The following is a 25107-nucleotide window of genomic DNA, read 5'->3' as shown; positions in this document are numbered from 1 at the left end:
TGCACTGGGGTTTTTGGTTTTGGGTTTTTGTTTGTACCACCATGAAGGAGATGGTGAGAGTGCTGGTGCAAGCCACAGCGGCCCAGCAGGAGGCAACCCGGGCTCAGGCAATGGTGCAACAGGAGTCCATGAGGTTACAGCAGGAAACCAACCAATTATTAATGATCCAGGTGACCCAAGCTCGAGCCCTCCTGCGCAAGGTTGTGGACCAGCTGAAGATTCTCACCACCCAGGCCCGGGGGTCCAATGGGACGCAAACCCTGAGGGCCACCAGTTGTCTGCCAAAGATGATGGCAGACGATGATATAGAGACGTATCTCCTCTCATTTGAAAGGACTGCTCAGCGTGAGGCGTGGCCCCTGGAGCAGTGGGCCAGCATTCTTGCCCCTTTTTTGTATGGAGAGGCCCAGAAGGCCTACTTTGATCTGCCCACTGAGGATGCCACTGACTATTCCCAGCTGAGGGCAGAGATCCTAGCACGATCCGGGGTGACGGCAGCGGTACGGGCCCAGAGGTTCCAGGAGTGGAAATACAGGGAGAACAAGGCTCCAAGGTCCCAACTATTCGACCTCATACACCTCGCTTGGAAGTGGTTATGGCCCGAGGCATGCAGCCCAGAGGAGATTTTAGAGACTTTGGTCATAGACCATTACATGCAGGGACTGCTACCAGATCTCCGCAAATGGGTATGCCAGAATGATCCATCCACCTACGATGAAATGATCACATTGGTGGAAAGACGGATGACAGCCAGGGAATTAACCGAACTACCCAGGGAAGGCCCCTCACGAATTAAACACTCGACCCCGACCGCGGCGGGTCAGGTGGCCAAACCCCTAGGAAGTCCTAGGTGGAAGAAGAGGGAGGTCGAAAACCAGTCGGGAACCCAGAAGGAAGAGGAAGGCCTAAGTGGGGGGAACCCTGGGACTAAACCCCCTAACCCAAGTGATAGGGGAGTGACTAGAAGCAGTTATGGATGCGGGGAATTGGGGCACATAGCTGCCCAGTGCCCCAATGTCATAGAGCCAATGCAGTGTAACCTGGGGAACGGGGCAGACCCATGTAGCCTACTCAATATTGTAGGGGTCGCAGTCACCCCACATAAATATACAAGGCAGGTAAAGTTGAATGGGGTAGAAACCATGGCACTCGTAGACTCGGGGAGTGCTATCACCCTAATTTTGGGTAAATTAGTGAAGCGCAGCCAGTTAATGCAGGCCAAGCGTACGGGGGTAACCTGTGTCCATGGGACTATTAGCTACTACCCCATCATACCAGTAAAAATTGAAATTCAGGGAAATGTCACTGGGGTGAAAGCAGGGGTAGTCCCAAACTTCCCATACCCCGTGCTCATAGGTAGAGATTTCCCCGGGTTTGGAAACTTGCTCCCACCGGAGGAATTGGAGGGAGAGGAGCTCCCTGAACTTCAGGAGGCTTCCGTGGTAGAATGTCACCTCCCATTTTTCACAGAAATGTCCCAGGAGCTATTCCCTGTCCCGGGGAAAGGCAGGAAGACCAAAAGAGAAAGAAGGGCGGCCAAGGCCTTGGGTATCCGAATCTTGATACAAGGACAGAGGGTCGCCTGTGTAGGCAGACGTACACGGGCAACTGAAGGGGAGGGCCCCGAGACAGAGGAGAGGTCAGAGACCACTTCCAACCCCAACCTCACAGAGCCAGCCGAGAGGGCAGAGACAGATCTCTCAGAGTTCGGGCTGTTAAGCCCAGAGAGAGGGACTTTTGGATGGAAGACCCAAGGTATGAGAACGCCAGGAAGGAGGTGGCTGAGATAGATGGGGTACCCATAGAGGGAAAGGCCCGGGGGCCAGGGCCTTATTTTGTGATCAAGAGGAATCTCCTATACCGGGTCGTGCAAATGCAGGAGCAAGAGGTACACCAGCTCCTAGTCTCCCGGAAACACCAGAAGGCAATATTAAGCCTCGTTCACAGTCACCTTTTTGGAAGACACTTGGGAGTGGAGAAAACCCAGGCGTGAATCTTACGCAGGTTCTTCTGGCTGGGGGTACATGAAGACGTCCGACGGTACTGTGCCTCTTGCCCTGAATGTCAACTGCACAGCCCTCGACCACATCTAAAAGCTCCTCTGGTACCCCTGCCGATCATCGAAGTTCCATTCAAGCGGCTCGCCATGGATCTTGTGGGGCTGCTAGAGAAAACGACCCGAGGCCACCAGTATGTGCTTGTCATCCTAGACTATGCAACCAGGTACCCAGAAACTGTCCCCTTACGAAACACAGCTTCCAAGAGCATTGCCAAAGAATTAGTGGCAATCTTTGCCCGGGTAGGGCTACCAAAAGAAATCCTCACAGACCAGGGAACACCATTCATGTCCAAGTTGATGAAGGACTTGTGTTCCCTGCTCCATGTCCAGACCCTGCGGACCTCGGTTTACCATCCACAAACCGATGGTCTGGTGGAAAGATTTAACCAAATCTTCAAGGCCATGATAAGAAAGGTGGTAAGCAAGGATGGGGAAAGATTGGGACAACCTACTACCATACCTCGTGTTCGCAATCCGTGAGGTCCCCCAAGAGCAACAAGAATGATTAAAGGTCTTGAGAACATGACCTATGAAGGAAGGCTGAAAGAATTGGGTTTGTTTAGTTTGGAAAAGAGAAGACTGAGGGGACATGATAGCAGTTTTCAGGTATTTAAAAGGGTGTCATAAAGAGGAGGGAGAAAACTTGTTCACCTTAGCCTCTAAGGATAGAACCAGAAGCAATGGGTTTAAACTGCAGCAAGGGAGGTCTAGGTTGGACATTAGGAAAAAGTTCTTAACTGTCAGGGTGGTTAAACACTGGAATAAATTGCCTAGGGAGGTTGTGGAATCTCCATCTCTGGAGATATTTAAGAGTAGGTTAGATAAATGTCTATCAGGGATGGTCTAGACAGTATTTGGTCCTGCCATGCAGGCAGGGGACTGGACTCGATGACCTCTCGAGGTCCCTTCCAGTCCTATAATCTATGAATCTATGAATCTTATCTCCTCTCTGGAAAATAACTATTTGTCAGCTCTTCCTGGTTACGTAGCTTAAAACATATTTTAGAAGGTACACATAACTCCTTGCACAGCCACCGTACATACATCTCTCAGTGCTTATGATGACCACTATGATATAAGTTTTAATTGGATACCTCACACAACAGTCTTCATCGATAAATACTGTGGCAGCAATTTTGTTACATGTAGTGAGTGTGTCAGGTCTGATAGGAGTTGCTGTTACAGACATTGAACCCTTTGCCAGTTGGCATTGAGGGCACAGCCTGTGAGAGTGAACAACAGATTACTGTGCACTGTAAGATAACTTCCACACTGTAATGCTGCTCTGCAGCTTAGGATAGGAAGGGAAGAAGGGAATTGGAGAAGAGTACCGGAACTAACTGAAGTGCAAGGGTGGATTTAGGTCTATAGAATGTTGTTCCCTGAGTTGTAATTTGGCCTGGATGCTGAGTTTAAGACCTGCACACTCATGAAGAGAATCAGGGAAGCATTACTTACCACGGGAGGTCAATATCTTTGTTTCAAAACACTTCTCACCCAAATGAAGGGACTCTGGCAGCACAATACCCCCAGGACTATGTCAAGTTCATCTACTGAGTTTCAAATAAAGAAGCACAGAATAGCTAGGAAGTGTGATCTATAAACTAAATATCATAGATAAAGTGCAGAAAAAAGAGCAGCACTGGGAGTCTTCAGATGGCACAGCACAGTGCATCCTTAGAATATACAGACCACAGTCTCCAAGGTTATGGCACTTTAAGAAGGTATAGGTGTACTTATTTAGGGGCGTGATCCTTTAAAATAGTTCTAGTATATTTATTCAGGCATCTGTCCTCAAAAGAGGAGCTTTGGGTGTAGGGATCACCTGAAACCAAACGGGGAAGCAATTACTGTTGGAGCAGACCTAATGAAGACACTGCAAAGAATTCCTCTCATAGGGGGAGAGCATCAAAGCCCATAAGAGGAGCAGATCTGGAAGGAATTTGCAAATCTGAGAGCAGAACAGGGCCGTCCTTAGGCATACGCATCTGCGGCTGCGTAGGGCACCCAAAAATTTGGGGCACCACCGGGACCATAGGCACCGACTTCTCATCCTGTGGGGGGGTGCTCGACACCACCCTTCTGTTCCAGGCCCCGCCCCCACTTCACCCCTTCCCCCAAACCTCCACCCTGCCCCGCCTCTTCCCGCCCCTACTCCACCCCTGCCCCACCTCCTCCCCCAAGTGCGCCCTGTCCCCGCTCTGCCCCCCTCCCTCCCGGAGCTTGAACGCCGCGAATCAGCTGTTCGCGGCACTCTGGAAGCACTTAGAGGGCGGGGAGGAGTTGGTAAGCATGGGGCTGCTGGCACGTGAGAGGCACACAGGGAGGGGGGAAGGGTGGGAGCTTGGCACAGGTGGGTGCTCTGCACCCACTAAATTTTCCCCATGGGTGCTCCAGCCCCAGAGCACCCACCCACGGAGTCCACACCTATGACCGGGACAGCAGGTAAGAGCGGGTCGGCTCCCGCACACCCAGAGTGCACTGCAGTCTCCTTACTAGGCAGAAGGCAGGGGCCATATTCAGAGCCGAATGCGCCAGCATAGGGGCACCAGTTGTGCCGGCATAGGGGCAGTATAGGAGCACCAGTATTCACAGAGCCAAATGCCCTGGCGTAGGGGCACCAGTTTAATAATACTGTGCAGGGCCCCATAAATCCTAAGAACGGCCCTGGAGCAGAGCAACAAAAGGCTAGTCCATTCTTCTTTCACTCTTACCCCATGAACACAAGCCAGGTCCCAAAGTCATTACTTGGGTTTTACTCACTTCTAGTTCGGCCATGATTCCCATTGACTTCAGAGGGAGTTTAGCCTCAGCCTCACTAAGGACTTCAGTTTATGTCCCTGTGTACCTGCTCCACCTTCATGCTGATCCCTAGAGCAGTAAGGTGCACTGGGGATCTTGGGGAGGGATTGTGCTACATACACTTATTTCCCAGACACTTATCTTTTTCCGAGATCCTCCCGGAGTGCTAAGGCTCCCCCTGTGCTCCCAACACAGGGATGTGCCTAAAAGTATAATCTAGCCCTGTATGCTTTAAGTAATTATCATATTTGGCACTTATGTGTAATGTGTCACTGATTTACAGTGCTGTACAAACATTAATGCATCCCCACAATTCATCTGTGAACTAGGTAAGTATTATTACTTTCCTTGTATAGATGGGGGCAGTAAACCAGGCTGGTTCATGGATTTTCCCAAGGTCAGTAACAGAGCTGTAGTTAGAATTCAAAGAGTTCCTCACAACCAATGTTGTGTTCTTTCCCTTAGAACATGGAGAGTAGATTGACTAGAGCAATAAGGGTTGAAAAGAAGGAGCTCTGCAGGCTAGTAAATGATGAGTGGCAACTAAGGAAGGCCTCAACATCTTGAGAAGATCCAGAACTAAAGGCTTAAATCATTCAGGCAGACAGTTTAATCCCCAGGAATCTAGCCAATGCTGGAAGGCGAAGGTTAATGATTATTGATGTAGTGTTTGTATTTCATGCCATAGATGTGATTGGCACTTAGGCTGAGATTTTTAAAGATATATAGGTGTTACTGCACTTAGCATTGCAATGCCTATGTTTCATTTTCAAAAGGAATTTAGACACTTAGGGGTCTAAATACTGCCCAGCTGATGCTGAATGAGGCGGGGGTACAGGAACATTTCTAATCCTAGTATCATTTTGATGAATTTTAGACTCATGTCAGTAGCACAATGCTGGTACAGTGTTGTCCTGGCTCAAAAAGAGCCAGAAGGAAATGGGAATCTGTGGGAAGAAGGACAAAGAGTGATCAAGAAAAGGCAGAAGAAGGATAATATATGCAGAAGAGCACAGAGATCACACAATATGGAGGAGGGAAAAATAACCATCACAAAACTAAAAAGGAAACATACATGAAGGTTTTTCCATGTCTTTTTGTTGAAAACAGATTGAGGGTTTAAGGACAGTTTGTCCTGCTGGATATTGGACAAATGACAAGCCACGTGTCCAGCCCCGTGAGAGATGCAGAACAAGATGCGCCATTGCTTGCACCTCCGCCGGCATACTGTCAAAAGGAATCTCCATCTGGCTGGCCAGACCATGTCTCCTGGGCATGAGATACAGACAGAGGCTATTCTTCTGTCACTTACTGCACACACACTCTCCAGGCCAGACCAAGCTCCCGTCTCGTGGGAGTCATCATTAACCTTAATGGCATGAACTGGGAAAAGATGTTCAAAAACAACACATTAAAGTCACTTCCTGGTAAATGTACTAAAAGCATGTCGCATAGATTACAGAATCCTCTTCTCATGCTACCACACTTCTCTGAGGTTTTTCCCTCACTACTTGCTTTTAGAAAATGAAAATTTGACATTATTGTACACTGTGCGGAGCTCTCTATCCTGTCCCTGGCAAACAAGGAGTTAATAGCAACTCAGGTGCTCCAGGGAGGGGCCATAGGAGCAGTTGCTCCTGGCTTGAGAAGGTTGAGGCTGCCTGGGAGAAGGTTGTTGCCTGGGCCAGTGCAGCCCCAAACCAAAGGAATATTTGTGCATTATGTTTTGAGGTTTTTCTGTGATGGGGAGAGAAAGCTCTTGCTGCAAAAGGGCAGCTGACTGGCTGATCCTGTGCTTCTGAACTGCTCTGCGTCTCCAGCAGGTAGATACGCGGCATTAAGTTGTTTACCTGAAAGTATCAACAAAATTAAGACTTCAGCCACTCTTAACCGGTTGGCAATAGTTCCTTTAAAGCAGTGTTAGAATGACAGAGGGGGAGTCGCACACTTTATCCCCAGATGCCTGCTGCAGAGCTGTGTGTGATTGGAAGCACATGAGTTGTGCTGCCTCCCTTATTCCTGATCACTTACCAGTGTTGATGCTGATGTATTTTTATATGATCTGCAGACTAGACAGTTGGAATCATTCCATTTCCTTTATCCAGTAGGGCATTTCCCATCCTGGGAGTCCCTAGAGACATGGGACTAATTCATTGGTGACCTATGACCCCTTTGTAACAGCATAGCTGGCCTAAAAGGGCTTCCAAGCAGCCAGAAGCTCTCTTCCCTGCCAGGAATACACCTGGTGCAATTGAACTCCCCAGCATGTGCAGAGATGACACCACTGGTTCTACAACCCCATGAGAGCCCCCGGTGCAGGAAAACAGGGCGGGAGGGGGTATGGCTCAGTGTTTCAATGCCGTGGGTTTTCCTAAGATGCTGCAAGTCCCATAGGGGCCACGGCAGCCAGGACACAAGGTAAGATACCCTTTAGGGCTGCCCTAACCTGCACTGGGGGGCTGCATGGCAGCAACCCCAGGATAGGAAAAGCACAAGCCAGCTTCCCCTCAGTCCCGGTGGTAGCTTCTATGCTGGTGCAGAGATGAATCATGTCCAGAATGAGAATGCTGCATATTATTTAAGAAAATAACATGATTCCTGGTCAAGATTGCAATCAGAGAGACCCTCCAAAGAGAGGGGTTCTGAGTAGAGATTGTGGGGGAGGGTAGGAGAGAGTGAGAGCAATGGATCTCCTTAAGTTCTGGTATCATTCTGGAACCAGATTTTATTGGAAGCATAACACCTTTTATCTAAGGTCCTCCTAGACTCCACTCAAGAGACCCTCTCCTGAAAGTATTATGTTGAGATTAAACGTTACTATAAAGTTCACTAAAGCGATGCAGGCAGCAGCCTCTCATACTTCAGTGGACATTTTACAAAGGTAAATGACCTGATATTACACATAGAGACTGCATGATGCTCTGTTAGAGGCCTTTTTGGAATGCCTCCACCTGCAGCCTCTTTGTAGTCTCATTGTATGTAGCAACAAGAGGTTCAGAAGTTCCAAAAAAGAATACTAACTCTCTATGTACAGTGTCAACCTCCTTACCTTAGCAATACCCACTGAATTGTTATGAGGGTCTCAAGATTGTATCACTTTAGTAACATTTAATTCCGTCCTTTGATCTGAAAAATACCTCCCTGCTTCCTTCCATTCCCACCAGTATATCCCTGGAGGGACAGCTTTGAATTGGCTCCCCTCTTTCATTCAATTCCTGAGCACTGTCTATGCCATAACACACCATTACATCATGGAATTGTTTGGTCTGAAGAGGCCCAAAACCTCATTCCAGGTTTATCTTTGACTGTGGCAAGTGAAAATTGTGAGCCAACAACGTTATTCCAAGTGAATTAGCAAACCATAACTAATTCTTAACCCCTCTGAAATTTATATAGGAGTTTCCATTCCAGAACAGACCAGTGGTCTATCTAGTGAAGCAATGCCAGATGCTTCAGAGAAAATGTGATACCTGCATAACACTATAAAGCAAAGGGAAAATTTCTTTCTGAGCCCAGCTGGTGATCAGCTTACGCCCCAGAGCATGAGCTGATATTACGCTAGCAAACACTGTTCACACAGGCAGTCATAAGGAAATTTGACTGATCTAGTTCTCTCCTTTTTTGCCACTAGCTGTAGGCGCTTAGCTGAAAATGTTCACTGGGGATAGTCACACAGAAATGCTAGAGTAGATACAGGACTTCTTTATCTGTCTGACATTAGCACAATGTTTGTTCAAGTGTGCTACTTAATGGGGGGGAAAATGCAGATAACTGAAGCTTTGTTCTGCTTCCACAATGAATCTTAGGCAATTCCATTGCCTTTTTAATGCAGTTATGAAAATGAAAATACCTACAATGACTACCACACGATAATCCCTTTTACTCAAAGGTCTGTGGGCCAAGCACAGCTCTCGTTTACATGGGTGTAACTCTAGAGTAACACAGTTGCCTTCAATGGAGTTTCTTCAGATTTGCATCAGTTTTACTGAGAGCAGGTTTTGACCCTCACACTAGCAATTCCAGAGGCTTCAGGTACAAAACAGAATGTAGAGTATTCCCTGGAAAGGAGGGTTATTAAATTACTGATATTTCACTATTCACTGGGTAACTCTACAGGGGCCATTATTAGAAACTCAGCTTTTTTCATCACACACCATAGAGTTACTACAATGACTTCCTATTCTAGATATGGGAGAAAGCTGGTGTCTCAGCTACATGTGTGGTAGCTGCTAATAAATGCTGACATTTTTATGATGGCCACTGTATGATGTTCTAAGGCTGGAGTCACATCAACCAGCTAAAAAGGAAACTATTTCTATAATTTCACCACATATAACCTTATCTACTTAGCTTTTGTAACAGAAGCTTACTTTTGTATGCTCCATGCCTTACCTTTCTTAATATCCTAACTTATGCTCAGGGTAACATGGGACTCTGACAAAATTAGAGATGGGCAAAAAAAAATTGGATATTGACAAAAGTTTTCCATGATATTTTGTGTTTTGACCAAAGAAGAGTTTTTTAAAAGTTGAATATTTTCCCCCTCGCTGCAGAAGCAATATTCTCAGTGACTTATTGTTGGTGACATAATACAGCAACTTTTCATCCATGGATCTCAAAGTAGTTTACAGTCACCAATTCATTCCCAACCGAAAACACTGGGGTTTCAATGGGGCTCAGGAAAAAAAAAAGTCAGCGTAAACCCCTTAAGGAGCCCAGCCCATTCCCTCATGAAATATAAGCCTTCACCACACACTCACCCCTCTTGGTTTACACTGCTCACACAATCTCAGTTTGCCCCCTTGTTTCATTCTGAAATGGAAATATGCTATTGGATATACACTGCTTATTTTAATATGTTGTTTGTTAAAGGTGTAGAAAAGATTTTGAAAGGCTGCAGTCCCATCTTACATTCCATGATATCAGAATTCCATAGCTTCCCAGTAGGATGCGTTGGTGGAGCAGAATAATATTTTTATAAAGAGAATTGGAATGATTGATTTGTTTAGTGGTATGAAGTGTGATGATGACATGGTTTTGTATAGTTTGTGTTTGTAGAACATTCAGACATGTATGTTTAACTATAGGTTATACCCTGTAATAACTAAAATATGTCATTTTTGTAGTGAGCAAAGCTATATGCTTGAATGTTCAAAGTCACATAGGGGATTTGAATGCCCATTGGATTTCCCATTAACATTAATGGGAATTGGGCAGCCAGATCCCCCAGGCGGGTTTGAAAATTTCAGCCACAGTGTATGTTAGTGTTATAGTACACACTCCCTCCCAGCATGTTCTTGTGATAGTGCCCTAATTATGGATGGTTAAGATAGACAGTTATGTGGAGATCCACTGAGGGTCCTTGTGCCATCTAATACGATTCTTCACATTTGAACTACAGTAAATATTTGTGAAAGAGGATGGAGGTAGAATGTGATTTCTACTCACATTTATGGGACAAGAGACTGTCAAAAGAATCTGCCCATCTTGTGGCTTCTTCCGTTGATAATCTTCTAAAAGAAAGGAAGTGACAATCACACATAGTCTATTACAGACAGCCTTCTGGTGCAACTTGCCTGGGAAGGGCTGGACAAGACACCAGATCTTTTAAACCAGGACTTTTTATCAACCAAAGTAAAGACAATCACTGACGAATTAATCCCAATTTTTACAGAAGTCCTAGTGCATGCTGATACAGGACACTTTGGGGTGTGGGGGTTTAGTTGTTTTAGCTAGACCTTAACGCAAGCTGGATACATTCAATAAAGCTGTTTGTTCTTGACTTTAATAATGAGACTTAGCATATCAGTTAAATGCTTCCAGCATTGTAGAGCATAATAGTGCTATGGATTGAAGAAGCTGATCACCTGTTATGCAGAGGTGACTGCTTATATTTAGACTTGTAATAACAATGGGCCAAATTCTGTCCTCAGATAAATGCACACAACTCCCATTTGTATCAGGGAGGTGGTATGCATGTTCTATCTGAGAATTTGCCCCAATGTATCCATGATGCAAGTATTTTCTAACAGAGTTGGTGCTGTTTCAAGTTCCTTGGGTTTCTGTCTTTTCGGGACAAGCAGATCTCCAAAGATTTGGGGATTTTTCATTGCTTGCTCTCAAAAGATTAAATTAATTATTTTTCAGGGATGTTCAGCGCTAAAACCAATTCCAGTTGTAGGGATTGGGGTTCAAAGCTTACAAAGTACAATGAAAGGAAGGAAATACAACTAGAAAGGGAAGGAGAATGGTGCATCTATACTCACTTCAAAGCCCGGTTGGGCTTATCCGGAAGAATGGCTGTGAAATCATTATATGAGTCTGATTTGTGAGACAGGCATCCAAGGCGAGTTCTCATCCCTCTGTTCCTGTAATCAATAGGGGATAGGGGTGCAGGTAGGGGAGAACCAGAGAAGGTGACAATTACAAGGCTAGCCAGAGTTGTACAATGCAAGATCCCAGTGACTTTGTATCTAATGAGGCCCCCATGCAGGGGTTCTGAGGGTTTAGCCAAACATCTTCAGTGAAGGCTGAGAGATATCTAGGATGGTTTTTGTTTGGGCAGATAGGACTAAAATATCAGAGCAGAGTCTCCAGTAATTAAAGCCCTTGCTTTGTAGCTCACAAGTCAGTAGGAGGTCAGAATGGTGAATCGGTGTGAAAGGCCACAGGCTTGGAATGGTTTCTTGTGGCGCTCTTCTCTGGATGATAGAAGGGAGAACTGGGCAGATGTGCCAAAAATCAGTCTCCACTTTTCACCAGTGCAAATGGCACAAATATCATGAGTTCTTGCAATTAGGGGGGGCATACAGGATCAGAGGGAGCAGGTGGGCTCTGCAAATGACCCTCTAATACAGAATCATAAAGGCCTGGCAGGATTCTGGATGGAATCTGTAAATTCAGAGTGACCAGGACTAGTGGACTAGAGATAAATTTCATCCACTACAGATTTATCTGTGCAAGGATTCACTCTATCATTTACTCTCTAAAACATGTTCCACAGATTTCACCCCTTCCCACCTCGTAACCATTCCCAGCCATCCAGTGGGGTAGGAGACACGTGCACAACATACAATTATTACATAACAATCTGACTGGGAAAACTTGGGTGCAGAGGCATCAAACAGGAAGGTGAGAGCAATTGCCACTGTACAGGAACAGTACTATTTTGGTACTGTCCCCTCTCAAACAAATAAATATTGGTTAATAGTTTTACAACAGGGTTTGAAAGAGCAAGAAATGCATAATCCATTACTCCCCTCTCCAACCTGAAAAGCATCTTGGCTAATGGATTCTCCCAGCACTAAATAAGAGCACCTTCTCCTGGGGATGAGAATTGGAGAATTCAATAATTCAGCCCACAATCTTCCACTACTGGACCCAACCCTGACCTGGAAAGACCCTCTTCTTTTAACTCTTCTGCAAAACAGATTGATAAAGCTTTCCGTGAATGCAGAGGGAAGCACAACATTCTTCCATTCCATATATAATATTTTTTCTGAATACATTGGTGCTAGTCCCTGAGCCAATTTGCATCGTGCCTACCTTTTTTCTTTCTTTATCACACTCAGATAATTCCTATTATGCATGTTTAATATAGTTTTAGAGCAAATTAAATATTAATTGAATGCAATGCTTATCTCCCTGGCACAATATGGACAGCTGGTAACATTAGCTATTGCAAAATATTGAGATCCGTAGTTACAGGCATTGTTGGACGACATCAAAACATGGACATGTGACCAAAGATCTCAGGACAAAATTCCACAAGGACTCTAAACGTTGATGCAGAAACATTCCCTGTAAAATGCCATCACTCAACTATGTTGAGGACTCCGATGCTATTTCATTCAGACCCTCTTGTTGAGTCTAATCTATAAGCTTTTTGATGCTTTTTTCTCCAGATACCCACAACCTTCATCCTTCCTGCAATGCCTGTTCCAGCAGACTCTATGAAAGGCTCATGAATTGCTCAGCAGAGGTGCGACACACATTACCGCAATGCTGGTTAAATTTCTCTGATGTCTGAGATCAAGGGACTGCAGCAGGGAATAACAGTACATGAAAGACAGAGATGCTGCTGCATAAGGAGGATCTCATTTTTGATGGAATATTGAGCCTAAGGTTTTGACTTCCAAGGAAGGACACAGGAGGGGAAGCAAGGAAATGGAATCCATGGGAAATGGAGAGGCAAAGGAAGGGCAGGAAGGGAAGAGGTACATTGGAATGAGCTTAAAGGCTTATCAGACAAGGGAGAGGGTAACAGGGTGGGAAGGGGTGAAGAATGGATCATTTCTTTTCAGTTACCTCCATGGAATCAGTAAGGCATCCATGCAGGCATCCGGTTACAGTTAACCCTTTAATTGGCTGGTTTGTAGGGCGGTCAGTGCTGTTTGCAGGAGATAAGACTGCAGGGAGGAGGGATTTACTGTTTCACGTCCTGTCCCTTAAAATCAAAAAATCCTCTGTAAAAGGAGGGACAGCTGTTCTCAACCCATTTAATTCTCTTTCCTCCTAGAAGGGAATGTTGGATTTTCAGTGAAAACCATTCAGAGTTGAGGGTTGGTCATAGCAGGAATTTCCACCTCTCCTTTAATCCCCAGAACTAAGGTTCAAGTCCAGCTTCAAGTCTAAGTGAAGTGAGTTTAGTGGTCTCAGCTCCCCACTGAATGGCAGGAGTTGACATAACAGTACATGTCATTGTCATTCAACACAATTGGTAGTCTTTGCTCAATGGGCTCAGCTCAGGACTAAAGTGGCTAAGACCAAACTACTTCTTGCCCCTGTCATCCCTCCAGGTCATGGTTGATGTTACTGACCAGGCATCATGGAAAAGCTGGCACTGCAACTAACCTGTAAATAAAATAACACGAGGACTTCACGCTTCTATAGGGGCTGGTCCTTTAACCACCACAGGCTCAAACATTCACACACAATATAAAAGCATAATTCCTGATGCATCTAATCATTTGGACTCTTGGAGCCTGTGCAGTCTGTGAATGGCTGAGGAGAAGGAGAAAAGAACCAAGGAAATGGACAACCTTTGGCACAGGGCCAGCTTTTCCTCTGCCTTGTGACTGAATCTCATTCCAGGGAGGAAGGCCAGGTTCCACCAGGCAGCAAGCGGACGGGACACAGAATAGGTAGATACTGTCTCCCTGGTGCACACCGTATAATTGCTTCCTAGTGATCATGGGAGAGGAGAAGCACCTGGTAACCTCCCTATCCTCTTACCCAAAGAAGGCACCCAAGCAGAAGAGAAAGGAGCAGAAGAGAGAGGAGATTGTCTGGGGAGGAGGGGGTGCCCACCTTCTTTGGGCCTGAGTAATTCCCAAGGCTACTGCTGCCAAATGCAGCATCCATTTTAAGACCTGATTACGTTAAAAATGCACAAAGCCTCTTCCCCACTAAACTAATGGAGCAGGGATTGCATTACATGCCAGTGAGTGCATTTCCTTAATCCCCACCCTAACAGTCTGCCTTCCACTGTGTTTTAGCTGAAACCAATCCCTATAATTCCCTAAGCCCCTTTAAATTTCCTTATTAACACAACCTCACTCGCATGTGAAACCAAAGCACGTGATCTCCTGGATTCCAGTAGCCAGGATTTTTCTTCCCTGTTGCCATGCTGGCATTGGTCACTGAGGGCAGAGCTGGGCAGCTGCTGGTGCTCCTCTCCCACATAACCCCACATGTTGAGTTCTACCACGAAAATGCTCTGCACTCTTCTGGGCTCCTGATTTACGACAGTTCCACCCCATCCCCACTGTCCCTCGCCATCGTCCACAATGTTCCCTTCCCTCTATCACAGCACCCCTCCTGCTGATGCCACAGCTGACCACTGGTGAACTTCTCTCTGACCAACATATTTCTCTCTTCATTGCTGCAATGACCCAGGATTGCTAATGAGGGCAAACTTGAGGCTCTGGTGATCTCTCTCTTCCCCAGTCTTTTAAACCCACCAGTAATTCTATCTGCTGCAGGTACAGCCAATTGGTTACACCTTGATAAATCCAACCTGTGACTCTGTGACACTGGTCCCAGTAGGAATCCATCCATGGATTTTTCCCCCACACTCTCACCACACACCCCATCTCTTTTCCCGCCCTATAATAGAACTCCAGTGCGGAGAGGAATTGCCAGCATCTTCCGGTGCATGTTTTGAGGGTGCTATTTGGGGGCAGAAGAGGGGGAGTTTGTTTTGATCGTGGCACCCAACTTCAGCAAGATGACATTGTAGAGTCACCCCAGGACAAGAACAATGAAGCCATCCCAGGGGAGAAAACTAATAATACTGAGGTTTAAAAAGGAAGAGCAGAGATTTCCAAAGAGACTGCAAGAGATTAAGAACATCCATCAATATACGTAGAAAGCCAGATGAACTGAACATGGATAAGGCATTCCAGACAGACAGATAGACAGAGACAGAGAAAAGATACTCACTGCCTTTGACCTGTCCTCACGGCCTGTGGATCTTTGCCAATTGTGTGATCGGAGAGGCTCTACGGAGAGAATAGAGCAGTCTCTTAAGAGGCAGAAAGTCACACTCAGACACACCTCCCTCTCCCCACTTTCTCCGAGCAGCAGCACAGCTGACAGCAGCTCTCCTATCTGTGTCACATCCAGTAAACACTAAAGCAGCCTAATCCAGAAGACTGAGGCTTGGCTACACTAACACTGCAGAGCCGGCTCACACATCTCATTGGTGGGATTTCAGAATTGCCCACCTGATCAGAACACTTTATTGCATCCTTCATCCTCCTCCTCCTTGTTAACCTGATCACAGATCCCTTAGCTTCTATTACAGTAAAATAATCCACCGCGTGGCATTTCTGTATATGAGAAATGTTCGCAGGGAGAATTCAGATGGGATTCCCCTGCAAACATTCTCTGTTGTTGTTACCCTGATTAAGTTGGAATAAAGCATCAACCTGCATTATTGTAAAAAAAAACTCCTCTGAGGTTGGGATACGTTATTGCTTTCAGATCATAGGTCACAGAGCTCTTTCCACAGACAGCTGCTGACAGAAAAGGTACTGGAGAGTATAATTAAAGAGTCCTGTTGTCATCAGAACCAAATCAAATCTATTAAGAGGCAAGGAAGGCTCCTTATTGGATGTAATGTGATAAATGCAGAGCCAGTAAAAAATCCCCCCTGGCAGGTTACAGATGTGAATTTCCACTCCATCCTATGAAGACCTGCTGTTATCTCACATTCTCTCATACCACTTCTCACCTGACTTTTACTAACAACCCAAATTCCCTGCCCTCCCACACAGAGCCACCAGTGTCTCACTTTCTGTCTTCTCTCACCTTTTCCTTTGTTACAGATCCAAATTCCCCTCTCTCTTCATATACAGACCTATGGGCTCTTCCATCCTTGTGCCCTCAGGCCTGGACTGGCAGAGGGGTTAGACAAGGGGAGGCATTTTCAAAAGCAACTAAGTGACTTGAAAGTCAGTGGCACATGTCCTCCTAAGTCACTTTTTAAAATCCTTCGTTAGATGACTTAACAGATCTTTTTGCCTCTAACTTCTGTGAAGCTATGATGACCTGTTCTTATCCCACTTCCTTCTATACCACATGCCAACCCTTTAATACAGATCCTAACCAATATTCTCAGAAAAGATGCAAAATGTCTCCCTTGGCCACACAAACATACAGTTACCACTGTTTTACTATTCCCTTCTGCCATTGTCTGGAACTGGTATTCTATCTAAAGCCTCACCAGCCCCTCTTTCTTAGTAAAGACTTTTGGCTTTTTTGTAGCCCCAGCTTGAAGCATATCCTGAGACCACATATGGTTTTATGGGCAGTATCTACTGAGAAAAGATTTATGACTGATACAAAAATTATTTAAGCAAATATAAGAGCAGTACTAACTTTTCTATTCCTTTATAACCTGGAGTTCTCAGGGAAGTGATTTATCTATTCTCAGCTAGTACACAATACTCCAGGCTGATTGATCAGGCCTCAGTTTATCAGGAGCCAGAAACTAAATGAACGGGGGTGGGAGTGGGGCTGACATAAGACTTTTGTCATCCAGTGTGAGAGGCTGAGGCTCATGGTGTGCGAATGGTGTTGATAAGGTGAGTGAATTTGTTCAAACTAAATAACAACTAGCATGAGCCTTTGCCCAAATCCAAGCCAAATTCAAAACAATGTTGCAAAGAGCTCAGTGAACGTTTAGCATGTCATTTTCACTATTCTGTGCTTCTTCCTACTTCTGTCTGAGTTACTGCAATATCATGAGATGTGTTATTTTTTCAATAACAAAAAAGCCAGATCTTGAGGGCTCTTCAACACAACTTCTTGACCAACAAAAAGACCCATTTTGGAAAGTTCAGCTCCAGCATCCAGACTTTTTGACTTTGCTTTCATCTGAATCAAACCAAATCTCTGAGCCACCAATCCTGGATGTATAATGAATCTGGAGATTGTGGTGTTAGTCTTCCCTTTATTACATCAGGTTTTACATGTGAACTCCATTGACATCACCAGTGTAACAGAGTGGAGAATCAAGCCTGTAATTTGCCTTATTGATTCTCCAGGTTAGGGTTGTTAAAGCATCCATTTATTGGGGCGAAGTGGGTTATTGGGCAGCCCCAGAATAACCGTGGAGACTGATATTTCTCTCCATTACTTTCCTGGGTCAGGGTTGAGTTAATCAGGAACAAACTAAGTGCACTGGGTTGATAGCTGCACCATGGCAAATGTAATTAAATTGAAGATAAAGAGAATTATATTTTGCAGTGTAATATTTTAGAAAGCCTCTGTGAGGTAGGAGAAGGGTTTATAGCAAATTCCTTCTACAATGGCCCTTGTGTTTTTGTTTTAGCAGACGTACTATGCTGGCTTCTATTTAAAAGCTTTTAATAAAACAGCCATTTAAATATTAAATTTGAATACCATCCAGCATTTTAAATCTCTTTAAGAAATCTTTTACAGCAATTTCCTCATGACCTAACAGGAAATACACAAAACATAAATGTGTGGTATTGAGCTGAGGTTATCGGGGAGACTCTATGGACACAAAGATCATTGGCCAGGACAGAAGGTAATTTACTGGATCAATAATCTCATCTCTACCATCAAGCTCTTTCCTTCAGGTCCCTCTGCACCTTCTGTAAACTCAAATGTCTCCCTGCTTCCTTTATGTCACTAATGTTTTGCCCATGGCAAGCTGACAACATCCCCCAAATTTATTATAATGAACAAACAACTGGTTGTCACCCCCTCGGCATGCCTTTGGCTTGCCCTGCTATGTGAAAACTCTTCTAGAACAACTATGTCCATTGCTTCTCCCATTATCCCAGACTGTGGCTTGAGCCACTGAGCTGCCAAGTGAAAGTGAATAGCCACAGTTGTGAAGAAACATGCTTCCTACAGAACAGCAGCCTTTGTTTCTGAAACTGCTAGCTGGCCCAGGATTGCAGCTTTGATGGTCTTGTAGTCAGTGGCAGCATCCTCACTCAGGGCCTGATATGTAACTTTTGCCTCTCCTACATTCCTCCTCCCACTGAGTGAGGACAGCGTAGTACTCTGCTCAGAGGTATCACAGAAGGCCTCAAGGATATCATCTGGTCCAATCATAGACAGGGAAGGGATGGCATTCACTGGCATTTTGGAGGGTTTCCTGGGTTAATGAACTTCTTCACTTGGGCTACAGGTCCATACCTGTTTGACTCAAATAATCTCTTGCACCTAGTCATTTAAACATGCTTTTTTCCCCCTTCCGGTTGGGAAGTATGTGTGCATGTGCATGCCTTTGGTTATCTCTGTTACGGTATGGTTAACTAGCCTCCCTGTTGATTCTAAAGATTTTAAATTCCTCACCTCACTTCTAATTTTAAGGTCTTCTCAGTTAGCTTGCTTATGTTATTGAAATCTCCCTTTCTAAAGTGTAGTGTCACCATGCTACATTTGTGTACAATCCCTCCCCTGAGGATGTTAAATGTAATTAGACTGTAGGCATTATTATCTAGCGACTAATTACTCCTCTGTCCCCTGCATTGTTTAGGAATAAGTGGCAAGTAGCTTTTCCTATTGTGTGCTCTACAACTAGCTGTTCCAAGAAGCACTTTTTCAAGATGCCAAGAAATTGCTTCCATAAACCTTGTTCCACGGTGACATTTGACCAACTTATATCCAGGGAGCTGAAGTCCCCCATGATTAAATTTTAATTAGTCTTTGTTGCCTCTTTGATCTCTGTGGGAAGAGCTCCCAAGAGCCTGAGGGCTTGCACTGGAGGAATCGCAGTGCCCTGCTGCCCCACACTGGGGCTAGCTGCACACTATTCGGCCTAACTAGGTGAGGCTGCAGCCAGGGGCCATAATCTGACTTCTGCCATGAGTAATATACAACTGAGAGCTTTGTGCTTGGACGGAGGGCAGGTTAAAAGGAACAAATAGTTTTGACCTGGAGCTAAAACTCTGGAACATACATACCCTGAGGAAGTGTAATTTTGTTGTTGAATCGCCAGAAGTGATAAGTTACATCAGTTTAGACTCTCTTAGAAACTCTTATTTTGACTCACCTCTGAATCTTGGCGACTGTTTGGATGTTTGCTTTGACTTTTTTTCCTTTTCTCTGCCTCTCATGTTTATTTTGCTTTCCCTTCTTCGTCTCTCCTTCCTGCTGTCTCAACCTTTTCTTCCTCCTTTTCTCTCTCTTCCCATCGTTCCCTCCCTATTATACCTCCCTGCCACTCTCTTCTCACTCAGTGCCTTGCCATTTTCAGCTTTGTATCACTGTCCTAAAACCATCTGAATTGGCCACAGGGGGATTCTCCCACTGTAGTGGGAACCTTGGGTGGTGCAGAGATGCCATAATGGCTCCTCTGGCACCCCACCTCCCACATGAGGCTGTTCAAACATACCCAGGAACCAAATTGGCACCTGGGCGGGCCCAGGCTCAAGGGACTGCAAATGTAGTTTAGTGCACTCTTTAATCCCTCCTCTGGAGTGGTGCTGAGTTCTTCTCAGCCACAGTTCAGAATTAGGGCCCAAGGAACATCTCTAGTGTTAAACATTACAATCTCTCTCAGTATCTGATGTCTAATATGAGAAGTCCTCCTAGAGATCTCTGTTCAGACAGTGCCATGTTGTTTTGGGGTTACAGTGAAGCACATTGGGATTGCAGCAAAGGTCATGCTCTTGCAGCCTGAAATTAACCCTCCTGTTGCCAGAACACTAAATAAAAAGGTGATTTATAATATGTGAGAAGGGCCTTGTGAGAAATCCACCAGGTGGGATCTATATTGGTACTATTTTTGACTGGTGTGCATAGCCAAAATTTGGGGCCCCGAAGCCTGTTTTCACTAGAAGGAGAAACTGATGATAGCGCCATGTATTTTCTTTGGTGCAATTTTGTTTATTTACAAAGATTATACATAAAGTCCTGTTTATTATTATACTATTATATATTATTATTATATTATTAAGATTATACATAAAGTCCCTGAACACAGCAGGAATCAAACAGTAGGAGAGTTTCTTTGCTTGCTGTTCCAAACCTGCCTTTTCCAGCCAGCACTTTGCACCCCAAAAGCCTTGTCTCTTAGATTTCTCATTTGGCCACATTACCAGTGCTTCTGTTACTGTCTGCTTAGCTTTCTGGCCACTTCTGTCTCTCCCTGCTCCTGCTCTCACACACGCAGACAAAAACCATTGTGTCAGTCCAAGCCCTAGCCCCTGCATTTAAAAATGTAATAATAATGTGGTTCTGCTTCTCCTTAAGCTTTCCCATGTGCCTGTATTCTGGGTGCTACTTCTGTTTTTTCAGACACTTCTTTACTTTTATTCTGACTGAAAGGCAGCACTTTCACCCAATCCATAACAACAAGGTTTAACCCAGCTCACAGCAATACTAACAGGGTCAGAAAACATTTGAGGCTCTAGTTTAAAGCTTTGTAATGCTTCTACTCCCTTTAGACCTAGGAGAGAGCATGAAGCTCAGGTATTGGGCTGGGGAAGACAGGGCAGACATGGGGACCGCATACTGGGTAGGTGTAGGTAGGAAAGCACTGGGGCTCATCCTGTGCTGGGAAGGGAGGTAAGAGAGCACAGGGCTACAGAGTTCCTTGAAAATTAAAGATCATGTTAAAAATACAAATATGAGATACTTCAAATATGATCCATAGGTTTGTCTTTCTGTATTCAGCATGAGAGTGCCAGTTATTTAAATTCTTCCCCTGTGTCAATGACAAAAGCAGCTCCTGGACTGTCTCTGGCATCATGCTGTGATTGATGCAGCAGAACAAATCCCTCTAACTGCTAGATGGCTTCTGACCACAGCCTGTGTGCTCAGGATTCAGTCTCACTGATTCCTCCAGGCAGGCAGAATGAAAAATCAACAGTGAGGAAACAAGTAAGGCTCCCTGAGTGGTAATGGCATTTGCATTGGAACGGAGCTGCTGAGATTCCCCTTAAATGTGATGTCTGTACACACACACACGTGTGTGTGTGTGTGAACGTGCCTGTGCATTTTGGAGATGGTGCTGGTATGTGTGGAGCAGAGATGCTGAAAATATTTATCCTGACATAGGTCTGTTCAGTGTCATCTTGGAGTCCTCCCAGCTTTCAGCCTCACTGATACTGCTGATGTCAGTATGGCAGTATCTAAACTGCAACTGGCATGAACCCCTGTAAAATGCGGTTTACCGTGGAAACTCTGACAGACCCTTGCTGGAAATGTACAAGTTATAAGTACAAATTATATGTGGTAGAGCCTACTAGATGAGGGAGCAGAAGCAAAAAATTCTGCACATTTTTACATGTGCTGGGACATCAGAGAGTGGGGTTTGCTGGACACTGCAGTTAACTTGGTACTTACAGTCTCCCTGAATTGTCTGTCACTGACCTGGAGTTTCCAAGAGAAGGGTATAATTACACTGAACACCTTATAAACTAGCAGGCTCACCAAATACCCATGTTCAGGCTGACACCTAGGGTGACCAGATGTCCCGATTTTATAGGGACAGTCCCGATATTTGGGGCTTTTTTTAATATAGGCTCCTATTACCCCCCACTCCCTGTCCTGATTTTTCACATTTGCTGTCTGGTCAGCCTACTGACACCTGGAGGTTGCAGTTGCATCCCATTACAGGCCCAAGTGATGTACAATTAGAAATCCATTTAATAGGGATGGCAGCTATGTCCGCATGCTCTTATCAGACCAGTCACCCACAGGACACACAAGCCCCACCGATAGCGTGGTTAGGGCTGTTGACCACTCCTCAGAGGTACGAGGTGGCACAGCAGACTAGCTCCCAATCCCGCAAAGGATTTAAGCGCATGCTTAACTTTAATGGGCGACTCCCATTATTCAATTTAAGCACATACTTAAGTGCTTTGCTGGATCGGGGTCTTAATGTGCCATCTTTCATCTGGGGAGATCGCTGTTCAAACCTGGAATAGGACATAAATGAAATGCGCTAGATGGGCTCATCGTGTTCTCCAGGAGAGCTTTTTCCTCATAAAAAAATACCACACCATTCAGCTCAATTCTCTGCTCAGGAGGCTGGACTGGAATAGCAGGAGTATCACAGCTCTGGACTGAGGTATACTGGCAGAGTTGTGATTTGCAGGATTCGCATGCATTATTCCAGCCCTAATGATTAAGCACCCACAGCGTTGTGTAGAAAGCTTTCAAAGTAAATGCCCAGGCTATTCCCACTGATTATAAGCCAGCATTATCAGTTTCTGTGTAGGAGAGGCCTTGTGGTGGAAAAAGAAGCATGCTGCAGAGCGGCGGCATGGTGCAGTGAGGGAGGGGCATAGGGTTTCAGTACCAGAACAGCAGGGTTCATATTGGTCAGAACTGAGGTGCATTAGTAGAGCTGTGTGGGCGCCTGGCACTAGAATAACAAGATTAATATGGGTCAGGAGTGAGGTGAATTGATGGGAAGCCATATTGAGAAGCTTGTGTAGACTTCAGTGCTACTGGCCCCTCTTATTTCATGACCATTCTAATTTACCAGATTTCACCCCACGCACCAAACATAAAACAAAAATATGGAAATTGTTACAACAGAATGCACCATGAGTAGTAGTTATCCAACAGCCAGCATGGAGGGTAAAGACAGCCCTCCTGGACTGGCTCTCGCCTGCTCCCCGCCCCCAACTCTCTTACCATCTGCACATTTACACTACATCAAGCGCTTGGCATAGTTCTGTCACCTCCGACACATTCTCCTTTCACTCAAATTAGTTTTATTTTTAATTAACTGAGCAGTGGTGTTAATCACTGGTGTTAGTCACAATGGCATGAATAACTTGGATGCCGAGTATTTAAAAGAAAATATGATCCATCCTTGTAAAAAAAAAATATGAATGAAACTAAAAATATAGTGAAGACCTCGTAACTATAGCTACCAGGATAAATTATTGTTATTCTAGCAGTGTAAAAAGACCACAGCTACTCCACTTGAAACAGATATCACCTCTAGAACCAGAGTCCCAGCTTCTAGTATGGGACCTGACAAGGTTTGGTGAGGCGTAGGGGGGGGCTAATCAGAAGGAATACACAGCTCTTGCTGCAATTGCTAATTGGAAACAGTGTCTAGACTTTTTAGGCCATTCATAAGAGGCCACAGAAAGATTAACTACCAACAGAAGCAGTACGGTGACATTAATTGGGGTGACAGTCAAAGCGGATCTTTCCCCCACCCCTTTGCAGGCCCATTGTTCACCACAGGAATTGTTGCTAGAATAAAGAAAAAGTCAACACCAAGGAGATTACATCTGAGCTGAGAACCAAGAGGCCTGTAGCCCTGTCACACAGAGGCCTTTCCCGGAAGCTTTCCTACATAATAATGAACTCCTAGGTCTTACCTGTCTTGTAGCTGTCAGCATGGTGGTGGCTACGTGGTTTTGGCAGGTGCTTGATGGGCATGGCTCGTCGAGGCCCTGAATGACAGGGTCTGCCGCCTCCTGGTACATCGGGGAGTGTGAAGGGCAGCCAGCCTGACCACAGTTATCTCTAGAATAACTGCAGCACCGGGCTACTCTCCTAGCTTCCTAGCTCTGCATCTCATGAAAAGAACAAGAGCTGGTGGAAGGAGGAGGGGGTTATGAAGGAGAGAGAAGGGGGAGAAGAGAGAGAGAGAGGACGCTCTCGCAGATGCATACACACACAGTGGATAGAGACACACAGAGACTTGTGCAGGATGGCACAGCCTGTCTAGCTCTCATTATTCCAGTGCACTGGCTGCTGCCTAAGGCTCACTCCCCAGAATTCACTTGTTTCTGCATACGGTGGTGGGAAAGGGGAGGGGAGAATGATTCCCAGGAGATCGCTGGAGGACGGGAAGAAAGGAGGGCTAGAACTTACCTGGTTTTTGGTTTATTAACCTGGGAAGGAAAGGGCTGTGCTAGAGGTGAGAAATAGAGACTGTTATTATAGGAAACAGTGGGTGGTTGTGCTCATACTTCTAGATTCACGTTCTCCTGGAGACAAAGCAAACAGAAAGCCTGTGCACAGCTGAAGAATGGGGGATCGGTTAGGGCTACCCTGGCCCCAGAGCCACCAAAGATATGGGCACCCTGAGACAACCAGGAGGGTGTGCTGTGCACACCTGCTGAACCAGGGTCATATAGCTCTCAGCCCCTGCCTATGGTCCCTTTCGCCTGGGCCGTGCCATAATGGGACCAAAGGGATTGAGTGGGGCAGCATGGAGCAGGATGTATTTCCTCATCTTCGGCTGCTGCAACAGATAACACCAATCAGCTGTGTGTGTTGCCATCTGTCTGGTCATGGGCTCGATGCTCCTCCAACAGTGGTCCCCAAATCCCAGGGATCCTGCCATAATCCTCCCCAGGGAAAGGCACAGATTGCCACCTCTCCGAGTGTTTAGGGTGGGATTTTCAAAGTCCCATTGCAAGTAAGTGGGTCTTGTGCTCCTAGCTCATTTAGGCACTTTTGAAAATCCCACCCTTATTCCTCTTTATTCAGATCTAATGGTGCACTGCCTGGATGGGCTGGATCTGGCTTTGGACACTTGGTTTACTCATGAGGATAAAAAGAAATGGGTGAGATGGTTAGGTGTATCACATACTCTCCCGGCAGGGTCCCCCCTCATCCTGTTAGCCACCTGTGCCAAGCTGCCAGGTTGCGCCCTAAATTTTCATAGAGGCGCGTGGGGGTTTAGTTTTCTGGCAGCCATTAATAAAAATCAGTGGTGTGGTGCAATGAAAAACTCAGTGCAAGCTTTGAAAGGTCTCCCGGGTGTCAGTCAATGCACAATC

General features: G+C 45.5%; 1 protein-coding gene across 2 annotated transcripts in view; it reads right to left on the bottom strand.

The window, feature by feature from the left end:
* RGS8 (regulator of G protein signaling 8) overlaps nucleotides 1–23906 on the bottom strand; it is a 35389-nt gene extending 11483 nt beyond the window's left edge. The window contains exons 1-4 of one of the 2 annotated variants that reach the window (XM_005290748.5): nucleotides 23695–23906; nucleotides 15305–15363; nucleotides 11128–11229; nucleotides 10310–10374 (exon numbers count right to left, since the gene is read on the bottom strand). In XM_005290748.5, the coding sequence (XP_005290805.1) occupies nucleotides 10310–10374; nucleotides 11128–11229; nucleotides 15305–15363; nucleotides 23695–23802 (334 nt within the window). In that variant the 5' untranslated portion in view covers nucleotides 23803–23906. The remainder of the gene's footprint in view (nucleotides 1–10309; nucleotides 10375–11127; nucleotides 11230–15304; nucleotides 15364–23694) is intronic. The other variant, XM_005290749.5, reaches the window with a different exon arrangement.
* Nucleotides 23907–25107: the final 1201 nt, after the last annotated feature.

This window comes from Chrysemys picta, chromosome 8 (assembly GCF_011386835.1).
Source record: "Chrysemys picta bellii isolate R12L10 chromosome 8, ASM1138683v2, whole genome shotgun sequence".
In the NCBI taxonomy this organism is placed as follows: Eukaryota; Metazoa; Chordata; order Testudines; family Emydidae; genus Chrysemys; species Chrysemys picta.
The sequence above is the reverse complement of the archived record's forward strand: the minus strand, read 5'-3'. Positions and strand labels throughout refer to the sequence as shown.